The 16,383-nt window shown below is 51.2% G+C and overlaps 1 protein-coding gene and 1 non-coding gene across 31 annotated transcripts; one reads left to right on the plus strand and one right to left on the minus strand.

The window, feature by feature from the left end:
• The first annotated feature begins 230 nt into the window (after positions 1-230).
• IL17RC (interleukin 17 receptor C) lies at positions 231-16,328 on the plus strand. 30 transcript variants are annotated; one of them, XM_077993361.1, is made up of 19 exons: positions 231-766; positions 846-867; positions 1,374-1,526; positions 1,778-1,852; positions 1,943-2,052; positions 3,923-4,034; positions 4,357-4,401; positions 6,968-7,107; positions 7,319-7,378; positions 10,969-11,023; positions 11,114-11,295; positions 11,389-11,439; positions 12,337-12,382; positions 12,513-12,634; positions 12,884-12,943; positions 13,699-13,747; positions 15,326-15,421; positions 15,538-15,576; positions 15,672-16,328. In XM_077993361.1, exons 1-19 carry the CDS (start codon positions 449-451, stop codon positions 16,298-16,300), a joined length of 2,364 nt encoding a protein of 787 aa, XP_077849487.1. In that variant the 5' UTR covers positions 231-448; the 3' UTR covers positions 16,301-16,328. The 30 variants fall into 30 exon arrangements, with proteins under 30 accessions (XP_077849487.1, XP_014985764.3, XP_014985765.3 ...); XM_015130278.3 differs by having other exon boundaries at positions 231-553; positions 12,334-12,382; XM_015130279.3 differs by having other exon boundaries at positions 231-553.
• LOC114676505 (U6 spliceosomal RNA) lies at positions 2,495-2,597 on the minus strand. Its single transcript, XR_003727576.1, has one exon. It is a non-coding gene; the product is annotated as a U6 spliceosomal RNA (small nuclear RNA).
• Positions 16,329-16,383: the final 55 nt, after the last annotated feature.

Raw genomic sequence — 16,383 nt, forward strand, 5'->3', positions numbered from 1 at the left:
GCCTTAGGGCTGGAGTGAGTAAGAGCTCCCTTACTCAGCCATGATGCATTCGCTGTCTTCTTCAGGGGCCCCTCCCAGCCAGGTGTCAGCAGAGGGAGAGGAGAGCCAAAGAAGGAGGAGGTGGGGCCACCACCCTAGTCCAAGGCTGCTGGCTCCCAAGCCTGGTGTTGGTGGGAGGGACAGAGAGGGGCGGGAACAGTCGGCTGCCTGCCGGGAGCCAAAACGAAACCATTCTGGACTGGAAGTAGGACGAGAGTTGGAACTCGCAGGACAGGGAGTGCACAAACTATCCAGCACAGCCCCCTCTGCCCCCTCTGGAGGCTGGGGAGGGATTCCAGCCCCTGCCACCCACAGACACGGGCTGACTAGGGTCAGGGGTAGGGTGTCTGCCCCCCTTAGGGGGGGCAGCACAGGGCCTCAGGCCTGGGTGCTGCCTGGCATCTAGAAGATGCCTGTGCCCTGGTTCTTGCTGTCCTTGGCACTGGGTCGAAGCCCCATTGTCCTTTCTCTGGAGAGGCTTGTGGGGCCTCAGGACACTACCCACTGCTCTCCGGTGAGTCTGGAACCCTGGGGAGATGGGGGAAGGCTCAGAGTTCAGTTCTTGGCTCAGCAAAGCCCTAGCCTGGCTCCTGTCACTGCTGCCACCGCCAGAACTGCCCTGTCTGGTCTGTCTGGTACTGATGGGAGAAGAGAAGAATGGGGAAGGGGCAAGAGCTGGGTCTGTCTTCCTCTGGGAGGGTCTGGGAATACGGAGCCCCAGAAAAAGGTAGGTGGAGGTCTCAGGCAAAGAACAGTGCCTAGAAGGTGGGGGAACAAATTCTGACTCTCCTTTCCTTCCTTCCCAGGGCCTCTCCTGCCACCTCTGGGGTAAGTATCCCTACTTTTTTTTTTTTTTTTTTTTTGAGACGGAGTCTCGCTATGTCACCCAGGGTGGAGTGCAGTGGCCGGATCTCAGCTCACTGCAAGCTCCGCCTCCCGGGTTTTTACGCCATTCTCCTGCCTCAGCCTCCCAAGTAGCCGGGACTACAGGCACCCACCACCTCGCCCGGCTAGTTTTTTGTATTTTTTAGTAGAGAGGGGGTTTCACCGTGTTAGCCAGGATGGTCTTGAACTCCTGACCTCGTGATCCGCCCATCTCGGCCTCCCAAAGTGCTGGGATTACAGGCTTGAGCCACCGCGCCTGGCCAGTATCCCTACTTTTAAAAAGAATTTCCCAGGTTGGCTGAAGGGAGCAGAGCTGTCCCCCAGGTCCATGCCCTCCATGTCCACCTCAGCCCCAGAGAGCCAAGTTCTTTGGCTCTCTGGGTATGTCAGGTGCCACCAAATTCTGGGCTTGGAACAGCTTCAGCTCCCACCCACCCCTCCACACACAGACAGTGACATACTCTGCCTGCCTGGGGACATCGTGCCTGCTCCGGGCCCCGTGCTGGCGCCTACGCACCTGCAGACAGAGCTGGTGCTGAGGTGCCGCAAGGAGACCTACTGTGACCTCTGTGTGCGTGTGGCTGTCCACTTGGCTGTGCATGGTGAGCAAGTCATCCTGTGACAATGCATGTGAGTGTGTCTGGGGTGGGCATGAGAGCCAGGGAATCTCTCAGGCAGTGCTGGGCATCCTCAGTGTTCTCCTGGAGGACACCAGCAGAAGGACTCCCAGGCCAGTGTGGTCTCCCCAGCCTCTGCTTCCCAGCACTGGGCTTTCCAGAAGGAAGCCAACCCCAAAGCCAGTCAGCCCAGAGCAGGGGGCCTCACCCAGGGCCTTGCTCTTGGGTCCTTCTAGGGCACTGGGAAGAACCTGAAGATGAGGAAAAGTTTGGAGGAGCAGCTGACTCAGGGGTGGAGGAGCCTAGGAATGGTGAGGAGAACCTGGCTGGCCCAAGTGCCCCATGCCAAGGCCTGGCCTGCCACTCCTGGGCCTGACCGACCCCTGCCCTGTTGCCCACAGCCTCTCTCCAGGCCCAAGTCGTGCTCTCCTTCCAGGCCTACCCTACTGCCCGCTGCGTCCTGCTGGAGGTGCAAGTGCCTGCTGCCCTTGTGCAGTTTGGTCAGTCTGTGGTATGCAAAATAATAATAATAATAACCTTCTAAACCTAAAATCCAATAAAACACTTTCACATGCATTATCTCTTTGAGGATTACAAAAGAATTAAATTTATTGAAACCCTTCAGTACCAGGCATTACAGTCAGTGTTTTACAGGTATCAACTTATTTCTCACAACAGCCATGTGAGGTGGGACTATTCTTTTGATTCTGATCAGCGCTGTGGCCAAGTCCCTTCAGCCTGTTATGCCTCAGCCTTTATGTCTGTAAAATGGGGATAAGAATAGTTCTACTTCATATGCTTGACTATGAGAAATCACCAAGCAGTTTTCCTGGGTGCTTCTACTATTTTACCCTCCCACCAGCAGTGTATGGGAGTTTTAGTTGCTTCCCATCTTTGCCAGCACTTGATGGTGTGATTTTATTTTATTTTTAAATTAAATATATTTGAATTTTAAGTATATGGAACCCTCCATGAATTTGCATGTCATCCTCAGGCAGGGGCCATGCTAATCTTTTCTGTATTGTTCCAGTTGTAGTATATGTGGTGCCAAAACAAGCATAGTGTTGTAATTGTAATAATTTTACTGCATATGTAGCGGTTTATCATTGTGGTTTTAATTTGTATCTCCCAATGACTGATGAAGTTGAGCACTTTTTTCACATGCTTATTGGCTATTTGTGTAACTTCCTTGTGAAACATCTCTTAAAGATTTTTTTTTTTTTTTTTTTTTTTTGCCACATAAAAAAAGAATAGTCCTCGCCGGGCATGGTGGTTCACGCCTGTAATCCCAGCACTTTGGGAGGCCGAGGCGGGCAGATCACGAAGTCAGGAGATCGAGACCATCCTGGCTAACACAGTGAAACCCCGTCTCCACTAAAAAAATACAAAAAATTAGCTGGGCATGGTGGCGGATGCCTGTAGTCCCAGCTACTCGGGAGGCTGAGGCCGGAAAATGGCGTGAACCCAGGAGGCGGAGCTTGCAGTGAGCCGAGATCCCGCCACTGCACTCCAGCCTGGGTGACAGAGAGAGACTCCGTCTAAAAAAAAAAAAGAATAGTCCCACCTCATATGACTGTTATGAGAATTAAATTAAGTTGATACCTGTAAAACACTGGATGTAATGCCTGGCACTGAAGAATTTCGATAAATTTAATTCTTTTGTAATCCTCAAAGCTACCTGATGAACTAGGCATTATTATTATCCTCATTTTCCAGATAGAGAAAGTGAGGCTTGAAAAGGGGAGGTCTGTGGGCTGGATGCACTTCTCTGTACTCTTGGACCAAAAGAAGAGTCCTACTATACATAGCATGGTATACTTACCATGGTGTAAGTACCATGGAGCAGGGTGTTGGGGCTTCTCCCTGCCTCAGGAGGCCACATGTGCTTGGAAGATCTATTTCCACTGGGGTCAAATCACTCAAACCCTCCAACCTCCAGCTGCCAGCCAATATCCTTTTATCTGGAGAACTGTAGATTGGGAGAACATCTGCTTGGTCCATGTCACAAGCAGTTGTAAGGAACACTGAGGCACTGGGTTGAATGGGAGAACCACTTCTGTGGGGAAGGGTGTCCCATATTGCGCTGGGGTGTCTCATCTCCTTAGCTTTGGCCAGGTGATCTAGCACAGCAGGGTGGGGCAGGGATTTAAATGTCTAGGGCCTTTTCCCGTCCTGGTGACACTCTTACTGAGGACATTTGCTTTAGAACTGAGGCCCCTTGAAGGAAAGGTGAATGGTAGATTTCAGGCTATACAGTATAAATACAGTCATTGGTTGTGGGAGAAGGGCAGTGAGCAGAGTGGTCCCTGCAGATGATCTCACAGCCCTTGGCCTGGATCTGAGCCCTGCACCACCAGCCTTCCCCACCCCTCTCCTCACAGGGCTCTGTAGTATATGACTGCTTCGAGGCTGCCCTAGGGAGTGAGGTACGAATCTGGTCCTATACTCAGCCCAGGTACGAGAAGGAGCTCAACCTCACACAGCAGCTGCCTGGTAAGTGGACCCCCAAGTCCTGGCCCCATAGCCTCTGTCCCCCTTGGTCACTCTCCCTCCTGCTTTCACCTTCTTCTGCCTCCATCCACTCTCTGGCAGGGGTCTGTGCTCTAATCCTTCCCAGAGTCAGTCCCTCGGGCCTTCTCTCCCTGGGTCACATGGCTTTCCAGCCCCTGGGGAAGGTGCTTTGAGCATTGGATAGATGTGGGTGGTATGTAGGGGATGGGGAGCCATTCTTAATGCCCTCCTGGGAGTCAGATTGCCCCCACTTCTTTCCTCGGCCCCCAGCCCCACTGGAGGCTCTTCTGTGATCTCTCCCCAGACTGCAGGGGGCTCGAAGTCCGGAACAGCATCCCGAGCTGCTGGGGTAGGGGCTAGGGCCAGTGGGCTGGGAGGAGGGAGGGGCAGGGTCTAGAGTATGAGAGACCCTTGGAGTCCACTTCTGATATGGGCTGCCACATCTCAGAAGCTCACAGAACACATTCATTCATTCATTTATTCATTCATTCATTCATAACACATTAATTGCAGTATCTGCTCCTCTGTGCTAAGCACTGGGAATAGAAAGATGAATTTTGGGTCAGGCTCAGTGGCTCACGCCTGTAATCCCAGCACTTTGGGAGGCCAAGGTGGGAGGATTGCTTGAGCTCAAAAGTTCGAGACCAGCCTGGGCAACATGGCAAAACCCCGTCTTTACCAAAAACACAAAAATTAACAGGGCATGGTGGTGTGCATTTGTGGTCCCAGCTACTCGTGAGGCTGAGGCAGGAGAATCGCTTGAGCCTGGGAGGCAGAGGCTGCAGTAAGCCGAGACTGCACCATTGCACTACAGCCTGGGTGACAGAATAAGACTCTTGTCTCAAAAAACAAAAAACAAAAAACAAAAAACTTGAAATAAAAGCTAAGAAAGTCAAGGGTCTGACTTTTTTCCCATGTACTATTTGGATTTTGCTTTGGTTTTATATTTTCTTCTTTATTGTGTATAACATACATACATAAAAGTATGTAAAGGGTACTGATTTTCATGTCCAGTTCTTTTTTTTTTTTTTGGCGGAGTCTTGCTCTGTCACCCAGGCTGGAGTGTAGTGGTGCGACCTCAGCTCACTACAACCTCCACCTCCTGGGTTCAAGTGATTCTTCTGCCTCAGCCTCCCAAGTAGCTGAGATTACAGACATGCACCACCATACACAGCTAATTTTTGTATTTTTAGTAGAGATGGGGTTTCACCATGTTGGCCAGGCTGGTCTTAAACTCCTGACCTCGTGATCCTCCCGCCTTGACCTCCCAAAGTGCTGGGATTACAGGCGTGAGTCGAGGCCTCCAGCCAATTCATTTTTATGTATGTATACACTTGCATAACTAGCACCCAGATCAATACATAAATACTGTGATGTTTTCTGAATTACTAAATTTTTTCAACTTCATTTTCTTTTTGGCTTCTTAAAATTAAAGTTGGCCTGCCTCTTTGGCAACTCATTAAAGACTATTCAACACCAGAGTTTTAAAAACACAGATATATATCATGCATTTCATTTCTTCCTTCATTAAGTAGACATTGATTCATTTATTCAACAGATATTTATTAAGTTCTGTGTACCAGGCAAATCCCTGGACACTGGAAATATTAATAAATCAATAAATCAAGATGACAAAAAACCCCGACCCCATGGAACTGGTGTCAGGGTCAGGGTGGGGGTGAGGAAGGACACAACAAACACATGGAGATGTGAAGAATGCAGGAAGTTAGACAGTGATTAGCACTAAGGAGAACATTTGTGGAAGGGGTGGGAAAGGTTGGGAGTGGCAGAGGTCAGGGATGGTCTCACTCTGGTGAGCAGAGACCTGAAAGAGGTGAGAGAGGAGCCACATATCTGAGGGAAGAGAGAATAGCCAGCACAAAGGGCCTGGGGTGGGAGTATGTCAGGGGTGTTTAAGAAATAGTAAGAAGGGGGCCAGGCGTGACGGCTCATGCCTGTAATCTCAGCACTTTGGGAGGCCGAGGTGGGCGGATCACGAGGTCAGGAGATCCAGACCATCCTGGCTAACACGGTGAAACTCCGTCTCTACAAAAAATACAAAAAAGTTAGCCGGGCGTGGTGGTGGGTGCCTGTAGTCCCAGCTACTCAGGAGCCTGAGGCAGGAGAACGGCGTGAACCCCGGGAGGCGGAGCTTGCAGTGAGCCAAGACTGTGCCACTGCACTCTAGCCTGGGTGACAGAATGAGACACTGTCTCAAGAAAAAAAAAAAGAGAGAGAGAAATAGTAAGGAGGTCCTTAATAACACTGCAGCAGAGTTATTAAGGACACAAGTGCCATAGGCTGCACGTGGTGGCTCACGTCTGCAATTCCAGCACTTTGGGAAGCTGAGGCAGGAGGATTGCTTGAGGTCAGGAGTTCAAGACCAGCCTGTCCAACATGAACGAAACCCCATCTCTACCAAAAATACAAAAATTAGCCAGGCGTGGTGACACATGCCTGTAATCCCAGTTACTCGGGTGGCTGAGGCAAGAGAATCACTTGAATCCAGGAGGTGGAGGTTGCAGTGAGCTATCGCACCACTGTACTCCAGCCTGGGCAACAGAGTGAGACTGCCTCTAAAAAAAAAAAAAAAAAAAAAAAGGACACAAGTGTCAAGAGGTGAGATCAGAAAGGTCACAGTTGACTTGTTTTAAATGACTTGTTTTAAAGAGGTTACAGATCTTTCTGGCTGCAGAGGGAAAATAGCTGTCCTCAGACCACACACTAGGGCCTCCACAGGCTTAGCTCTGGGCAGCTGCTAGGGGCAAAGTCTGGTCTGAGGTGAGGACACACGCTCTGTCCTCCAAGAGCCTCCCAGTCTAAGGGGGTTGAAAGAAACTCCAAAGGGTCAGTCAGGTATGCAGAAGAGGTGAGGAAGTCTAAGCTGTGCTCTCTCTCTTTGCCTCTCCCACCAGCCCTGCCCTGGCTCAACGTGTCAGCAGATGGTGACAATGTGCATCTAGTTCTGAATGTCTCTGAGGAGCAGCACTTTGGCCTCTCCCTGTACTGGAATCAGGTCCAGGGCCCCCCAAAACCCCGGTGGCACAAAAACCTGGTGAGGCCTCCCCCTTCCCAAGTCCATTCCCACTGTAGGCCAATGCCTGTGCAAAGGACGCAGTGCCTTATCAAAGAGGACCCTTGAAGAGGACTCACCCCAAGCAAGGGAACACTGGTGGGGGAACTTCCGCCTTCCTGGTTTCCTTGACTTTGGCGTCCTCCTCTTCCTCCTTATCTTCTCCAACCTCCTTCCTTTATTTGTTCCACAGACTGGACCGCAGATCATTACCTTGAACCACACAGACCTGGTTCCCTGCCTCTGTATTCAGGTAGGAGCAGAGTCCAGCTGGGTGCCAGAAGAGGAATGGGAAGATGATGATGGGGGTGATCCCTGCCTTCCTGGTCTCACCATTCTTCAAACCCTTCATTGAGGTGGAGACTGTGGCTCCCTGGGGTGGCTGGCCCTTCCTTGACCCTTGCTGTCCTATGCCTTCTGTCTATTACATTCCCTGAATGCTCTCCCTGATCCTCCACAGAACTCCTACTGACACTTCATGGCCCCATTCAAATATCACCTTCTCCTTGAAGCCTTTCCCTACTCCTCCAGTTCTGTCTTTGTGTTCCCCTGGGGGGCAGAGCATGTGCTACGAACTTGGACTGGTTTGAATCTTGGCTCTTGCCATTTGCTAGTTGTGTAACCTTGGGCAAGTCACTTCACCTCTGTGAGCCTGTTTCTCATCTATAAAATGGGAATAATAATAGTAACAGCTTCTTGGGGCTGTTATAAGAATGTGTGCCACATCCAGGCTTAAACCTGCTGGCTCTTTCCTCTTCCTCTGCACATTTATTTATTTTTTTAGACAAGGTCTCACTCTGTTGCCCAGGCTGGAGTGCAGTGGCACAATCATGGCACACTGCAGCCTCAGTCCCCTGGGTTCAAGTGATCCTCCTGCCTCAGCCTCCCAAGTAGCTGGAACTACTGGTGAGCACTACCATACTCAGCTAGTTTTTTTGTTTTGTGTAGAAATGTGGTCTTGCTATGTTACCCAGGCTGTTCTGAATTCCTGGGCTTATGTTATCCTCCCACCTCAGCCTCCCACCAAGTGCTGGGATTATAAGCATGAGCCACTGTGGCTGGCCCCGATTGCACTTTTTTTTTTTTTTTTTTGAGACAGAATCTCACTCTGTCGCCCAGGCTGGAGTGCAGTGGCGTGATCTCGGCTCACTGCAAGCTCCGCCTCCCGGGTTCACGCCATTCTCCTGCCTCTGCCTCCTGAGTAACTGGGACTACAGGTGTCTGTGACCGCGCCCGGCTAATTTTTTTGTATTTTCAGTAGAGACAGGGTTTCACCTTGTTAGCCAGGATGGTCTCGATCTCTCGACCTCATGATCCGCCCGCCTCGGCCTCCCAAAGTGCTAGGATTACAGGCATGAGCCACCATGACTGGCCCCTGATTGCACATTTAATTGGTCATCAGGTCTCATCCATCTTACCTCTGACATTAATGTCCCTCATTCTCTTTCCCCCTCCTCTCCATCTCAGTCCAGCTTGGAGCTCTATCATCTCTTTTCTAGACTGTTTCAATACTTCCAAGCTCCCCTCCCTTCCCATCACTTTCCTGGCATTCTGGGCCCATATTCTGCCCCCAGTGGTGCCTTTTCACTGTATTTTCCCCATGATTCTCCTTCATGAGAACACTGTTACATCCAGTGGAGCTACTTACCAAGATACACCCATCTCCCTGCCTTTTCTCAGGTGATTCCCATTACCTCAAATACCCTCACCTCTTTCCCAAAGCTTTTCCCCAACCACCCAGCCTCTCCTAGTTCCAAATCCCCTTGCACTTCTATCTTTCTTTGTCCATTTATCACTTCATTTATTTTATTTTCTTAAAATTTTTTCTTTTTCTTTTTCTTTTTTTTTAGAGACAGCATCTTGCTCTGTCACCCATGCTAGAGTGCAGTGGCATGAACACGGTTCATTGCAGCCTCAAACTCCCAGGCTCAAGGGATCCTCCTGCCTCAGCCTCTGAGCAGCTGGAACTGCAGGCATGGGCCACCATGCCTGGCTAATTGTTTCCTTTTTTGTGTTGTTGTTTTTTAATACGGAGTTTCACTCTTTTGCCCAGGCTGGAGTGCAGTGGCGAGTACAGTGGCGTGATCTCGGCTCACTGCAACCTCTGCCTCCCAGGTTCAAGCCATTCTCCTGCCTCAGCCTCCTAAGTAGCTGGAATTACAGGCACATGCCACCACACCTGGCTAATTTTCGTATTTTTAGTAGAGACGAGGTTGGTCAGGCTGGTCTCAAATTCCTGACCTCGTTATCCGCCCGCCTCGGCCTCCCAAAGTGCTGGAATTATAGGCGTGAGCCACCGTGCCCAGCCTGTTTTCATTTTTTAATGTTTTGTGGCGATGGGCCACCACACCCAGCTCGATCACGTCCTTTCTTATTTGGGCATCTAATTTCTTCTTGTACACAACAGATGCTCAATAAATATTATGAAATGAGTGAGTGCTTTACTAATTTATATAAATATTTTATCCTTACTACAAGTGTGAGTTTGTGATTTCCTTGAAGGCAAGCAAATCATATCTAATTCAAATGTAATAGCTTTGCAAGAGCCTTGCATGGTGCCTGGCATATAGCGCCTACTCACTGTTTTGTTTTGTTTTTAAACAAGGTAACAGTATGAGGGTCCTCACTGTTGAATGAGTGAATAAATCTTACTACCTAGCACAGCCATAGGACACAGCAGATGTTCATGAGATGTATGCTGTGATTTAAATGTCTTCATTGCCAAACACAATGCCTGCCACATAGTTGGTGTTCCTAACTAAAGGCTTGATGAATAAATTTATATATTACCTCTAGTGCTTAGCACAGAGCTATGCATGTAATAGGCACTCTTAAAACGTCTGTTGAAAGAATAAATGAATGTGTCCTTAGAACTTAGCACATTCCCTGACACATAGCAGGTGCTCACAAAGTGACTGTGGAATGAATTAAAATTAATTATCCGCCAGGCGTGGTGGCTCACACTGTAATCCCAGCACTTTGGGAGCCCAAGGTGGGTGGATCACGAGGTCAGGAGTTTGAGACCAGCCTGACCACCATAGTGAAACCCAGTCTCTACTAAAAGTACAAAAATAAGCCAGGCGTGGTGATGTATGCCTGCAGTCCCAGCTACTCGGGAGGCTGAGGCAGGAGAATCACTTGAACCCAAGAGGCAGAGGTTGTGGTGAACCAAGATCACACCACTGCACTCCAGCCTGGGCAACAGAGTGAGACTTGGTCTCAATAAATAAATAAATAAATAAATAAATAAATATTTAATTATCCAAGGTCCCTTGTGCCTGCCATACTGCTAAGACACAATGGTAGGCACCCATTAAAAGTCTGTTGAATGGGCCAGGTGTGGTGGCTCACACTTGTAATCCCAACACTTTGAGAGGCTGAGAGGGGCAGATCACTTGAGGTCAGGAGTTCGAAACCAGCCTGATCAACGTGGTGAAACCCCATCTCCACTAAAAATACAAAAATTAACCAGTTAGCCTGGCGCTGTGGCACACGCCTATAATCCCAGCTCCTCAGGAGGCTGAGATGGGAGAATCGCTTGAACCTGGGAGGCGGAGGTTGTAGTGAGCCAAGATTGTACCACTACACTCCAGCCTAGGTGACAAGAGCGAGACTCTATCTCAAAAAAAAAAAAAAAAAGTTTGTTGAATGAAAATCTTGCCAGTGCCCAGCATTATGTTTGCTGGAAGAATAGATGTGAGCATCTCCAGGTTTTGTAAAAGGCTAGAAGACCCAGCACATACTTGTGAACTATCTGCTGAATGAGTGTGTCCCCAGTGTCTAGCAGAGGGCCAGGCACATGCCCACGGAGGGGACCTGAGCAGACCCCCGTTTCCTTTCCAGGTGTGGCCTCTGGAACCTGACTCCGTTAGGACAAACATCTGCCCCTTCAGGGAGGGTGAGCTGACCGGCCTGGGGCTGGGGTTGGGGCTGGGGCATTGCGAGCGATGGGTGCCTAGCGTGTGGTGACTGCGCCCTTTCCTTGCAGACCCCCGCGCACACCAGAACCTCTGGCGAGCAGCCCGGCTGCGACTGCTGACCCTGCAGAGCTGGCTGCTGGACGCGCCGTGTTCGCTGCCCGCAGAAGCCGCACTGTGCTGGCAGGCTCCAGGTGGGGACCCCTGCCAGCCACTGGTCCCGCCACTTTCCTGGGAGAATGTTACTGTGGACGTAAGTAAAGCAGAGGACACCTCCCGTAGTGAGGGGAGAGTGGGGAACCAGGGTCCCCCTTTTGTGATCCCACCCATTCCTCTCTTTCCACAGAAGGTTCTCGAGTTCCCATTGCTGAAAGTCCACCCTAACCTCTGTGTTCAGGTCAGAAAGGGGTGCCAAGTGCTGGGCTGGGGGTTGGACCTGGGCAGACCCCCTAGCCAAGGGGGTCTTAGTTCTTGGGCCGCTAAAGCATAGTGGTTGCCAGCTTCCTCTTTGGGAGTTCCACTATTTACTTTAGCAGTGTGTGGGACCCTGGGCAAGTCCCTTCACTTCTCTGAACGTCAGTCTCCTCATCTGTTTAATGCAGATGATAATACAGTAACTGCCTCATGGAGTGGTTGTGACGATGAAATAAGAGAAGTGCTTCCCCTTAGGAATCCGTACAGACTAAATGCTCAATAAATGTAGCCACTTTTGTTATTGCTATCCTTATTCTATTTCCATACATGTAGAATGGGTTGCTCTACAGTTTCAAAGGGTGATTATAAGAATATTCACTCATTCGAGATGTTTTTAGCAGTGCGAGTCACTGTTTTAGGCACTTGTGATAGATCCTAACATCTCTACCCTCATAGAACTTATATTGTAATGGACAAAGGCAGCCAACAGACATTGTAAATAAATTATATAATATCTTAAAATTGCATACAAATACTATGGGAAAGGAATAAGGTGGGACTGGGGTTGCAATTTTTAGCGGGATGGTCATGTGAGAAGGGAATCTCTTTGAGAAGGTTAGATGAGAGGGGAACTATGCTTTGTAAGACATAAAAACAGCTTTAGGGTCAGAAGATACTTTACACAGATGACCTCACAAGGCTGGGGCAGCGAAAGATGTAGTGACTCCTAATCACCCAGCCTTGAATCCACATCTGCTCAAGATCAGATTGAGTGCAGATTCCCAACCCAACAGGCCTTCTGTTGCCTGCCCTGTTCTGGTCTTTCTGCCTTTGGCTTTTGCTTTTCTTAGAGGCCCTAACCATGGTCTCTTCCCAGCAGGTGAACAGTTGGGAGAAGCTGCAGCTGCAGGAGTGCTTGTGGGCTGGTGAGTTGGGCCTGGGGGTGGCTGGGACAGGGCCACCTCCTAGGGGTGAAGGTCAGGGCATGGGAGGTGGGCAAGTGGCCAATCCCAGCAAAGTTGGGTCTTGGTCAGAGTGGCCTCTCACCCCTTCCAGACTCCCTGGGGCCTCTCAAAGACGATGTGCTACTGTTGGAGACACGAGGCCCCCAGGACAACAGATCCCTCTGTGCCTTGGAACCCAGTGGCTGTACTTCACTACCCAGCAAAGCCTCCACGGTTAGGACTGGGTGACCCTCCTCCACAGATCTCTCCAAATGCATCTCACACCTGGCCTCAAATTTTCACTCCATCCACCCTGTGCCGGTCTCTGGGAACACGGGGGTGACTCAGACCAGGGCCATATTCAGCGGCATCACCAAAGTCTCCCAATCCCGTCTACCCCGTTCTACCCAGCTGTAGCCCGGTAGGTGCTGCCCTAAGGGTGCTACCTCCAGGTAACAATGCCCCCATCCTTTGTCTTGGCAGAGGGCAGCTCGCCTTGGAGAGTACTTACTACAAGACCTGCAGTCAGGCCAATGTCTGCAGGTGAGCTGGTGGCAGAAGGGCCCCACCTCAATGCCCAGAGGCAACAGGCCTAAAACTAGCACTCACCTCCTGTCTATTTAGACTTATTTTATGTTCAGCCCTGGGAAAGTTAAGAGTAAATGAAGGGCCAGGCGCAGTGGCTCAAGCCTGTAATCCCAGTACTTTGGGAGGCCGAGACGGGCTCAGGAGATCGAGACCTTCCTGGCTAACATGGTGAAACCCCGTCTCTACCAAAAAAAAATACAAAAAACTAGCCCGGCGAGGTGGCGGGCGCCTATAGTCCCAGCTACTCGGGAGGCTGAGGCAGGAGAATGGCGTAAACCCGGGAGGCGGAGCTTGCAGTGAGCTGAGATCCGGCCACTGCACTCCAGCCTGGGCGACAGAGCGAGACTCTGTCTCAAACAAAACAAAACAAAACAAAACAAAAAAAGAGTAGACGAAGCATAGTTCCTATCCCCAAGGGGCACACTGTTGGCTAGACACCCGTAAACAGATAACCACACCTAGAGGTGCTAAGTTTTGGGTTCCAGGGAGAGCTTCCGGGAAGAATTTCTTCCTATAAGCCAGATTTGGTATGGAAGAAGTCACACCATAGGCAGTGGGCACAGCATAAACAAAGGCAGAGCAGCTGCAGGAACCCTAGCAGGGAGATATGCATAGTTGATGCTGGGAATTTGCAGATCAGGCCACCAGAGCTTGGTGAATGTTAAACACCTGGCTGCTGCCCTGGATTTGGTTCTGTTTGTATCTTACAGCTATGGGATGATGACTTGGGAGCGCTATGGGCCTGCCCCATGGACAAATGTGAGTATTGTAAGAACTGCCTTTCCTTTCTGTACCAGGAGCGGGGATCTTGACAGGGACCACTCTTGGGCACAGCACATGCAATGGCCTTGTCCTTCCCTGAGATCAGATAAACAGAGGGTCATTCCTTCATTCACTCAAAAAATATGATGAGAGCTTGCAGGAATCCCAGGAACACCAAAAAGATAAATCCCTGCCCCCTATCCCTAGAAGACTAGCAAGACATGAGCCAGTCACTTACATTTGAAGTGTGAGCTACTGAAGCACCACCAAGTGTTCAGTGCTGTAAATGCGTACAATGTGGACCTGACCTGGGTGGGGTGAAGGGCTCAGGGGGAAGGTTTCAGCAAAACTCTGAAGACTGAGCTAGGGGAAGGGGGTAGAGATAGAGGGTCTTGGACAGGCAGGTTTCTGTCATGAGATAAAGATGCAGGAGCCATGTAGGGGATTTAGATCTTATGTTGAGAGCAGCAGGAGTTAAAATCAAATTTATATATATATTTTTTATTTTTTTATTTTATTTTATTTTTTTATTTTTGAGACAGAGTCTCACTCTGTCGCCCAGGCTGGAATGCAACGGCACGATCTCAGCTAACTGCAACCCCTGCCTCCCAGGTTCAAGCAATTCTCTACCTCAGCCTCCCGGGTAGCAGGGATTAATAGGCACCCGCCACCATGCCCGGCTAATTTTTGTATTTTTAGTAGAGATGGGGTTTCACCGTCTTGGCCAGGCTGGTCTTGAACTCCTGATCTCGTGATCCACCCGCCTCGGCCTCCCAAAGTGCTGGGATTATAGTCATGAGCCACCGCGCCCGGCCCAAATTTACATTTTTAAAAGATTTCTGAGGCTGCCATGAATTAATTCAAGGTGAATCGATTAGAGGCGAAAAAAAGACAGGGCAGGGACACTAGATAGTTGCAGACACCCAGGACAGCAAGATCAAGGGCCCAGCAACCCTAGCTTAGGGGAGAATAATAGGAGCTGACATTTTAGCACTTAAGATGCTCGGCATTGTGTTAAGTGCTTTATATATATTAATATATTTAGTCCTCATACCAACCCTGTGACGTAGCTACAACTTTACAGAGGAGAAAACTGAGGCAGAAGGTGACCTTACTTATTCAAAGACCCCTAAACAGATGGAGCTATATTCATCCACTGGCTCTGACACTGTGCTGTGGACTTTGGACAAATCATTTTTTTCTTTTTTTGAGAGGAGTCTCAACCCGTCGGCCAGGCTGGAGTGCAATGGCGCGATCTCTGCTCACTGCAACCTCTGCCTCCCGAGTTCAAGCGATTCCCCTGCCTCAGCCTCCCGAGTAGCTGGGATTACAGGCGTGCGCCACCACACCCGGCTAATTTTTTGTATCTTTAGTAGAGACGGGGTTTCACCATGTTGGCCAGGCTGGTCTTGAACTCCTGACCTCGTGATCCACCCGCCTTGGCCTCCCAAAGTGCTGGGATTACAGGCGTGACCCACCGCGCGCGGCCATCAAATCATTTCTCTTAAGTCTCAGTTTTTCTCCTCTGTGGAAGGTGAGTGTAAGTTTCTAACTCTTCTTCCATGGGTCTCCCAGACATCCACAAGCGCTGGGCCCTCTTGTGGTTGGCCTGCCTACTCTTTGCCGCTGCGCTTTCCCTCATCCTCCTTCTCAAAAAGGATCACGCGAAAGGTGAGCGCTTCCCGGCTCCCCATTCCCCAGGGGCAGGACCAGAGTGGCTGTGGGAGTTCTCCGAGGGAAGGTGGCGGCCGAGCTCACAGGCTGCCTCCGCCCCTCTCCCCTAACAGGGTGGCTGAGGCTCTTGAAACAGGACGTCCGCTCGGGGGGTGAGTGGGAGCACGCGCTGGGCTGGGGGCCGCCCCCGGGGGGGCCAGGCCTGTGCCAGCTCACCTTTTCCCTCCCCATCTCTTTTCTCCGGCAGCGGCCGCCAGGGGCCGCGCGGCTCTGCTCCTCTACTCAGCCGATGACTCGGGCTTCGAGCGCCTGGTGGGCGCCCTGGCGTCGGCGCTGTGCCAGCTGCCGCTGCGCGTGGCCGTAGACCTGTGGAGCCGTCGTGAAATGAGCGCGCAGGGACCCGTGGCCTGGTTCCACGCGCAGCGGCGCCAGAACCTGCAGGAGGGCGGCGTGGTGGTCCTGCTCTTCTCGCCCGGGGCGGTGGCGCTGTGCAGTGAGTGGCTACAGGAGGGGGTGTCCGCGCCCGGGGCTCACGGCCCACACGACGCCTTCCGTGCCTCGCTCAGCTGCGTGCTGCCCGACTTCTTGCAGGGCCGGGCGCCCGGCCGCTACGTGGGGGCCTGCTTCGACAGGCTGCTCCACCCGGACTCCGTACCCGCCCTTTTCCGTACCGTGCCCGTCTTCTCACTGCCCTCCCAACTGCCGGACTTCCTGGGGGCCCTGCTGCAGCCCCGCGCCCCGCGTCCCGGGCGGCTCCAAGAGAGGGCGGAGCAAGTGTCCCGGGCCCTTCAGCCAGCCCTGGATAGCTACTTCCATCCCCCGGGGACTCCCGCGCCTGGACGCGGGTTGGGACCTGGGGCCGGGGACGGGACTTGAATAAAGGCAGACGCTGTTTTTCTACCCATGTGGCCCACACGCATCTGCGTCTCCGTGGCTGGGCTGGCAAACGTCGTCCCCTA

Source organism: Macaca mulatta, chromosome 2 (assembly GCF_049350105.2).
Source record: "Macaca mulatta isolate MMU2019108-1 chromosome 2, T2T-MMU8v2.0, whole genome shotgun sequence".
NCBI classification, from domain to species: Eukaryota; Metazoa; Chordata; class Mammalia; order Primates; family Cercopithecidae; genus Macaca; species Macaca mulatta.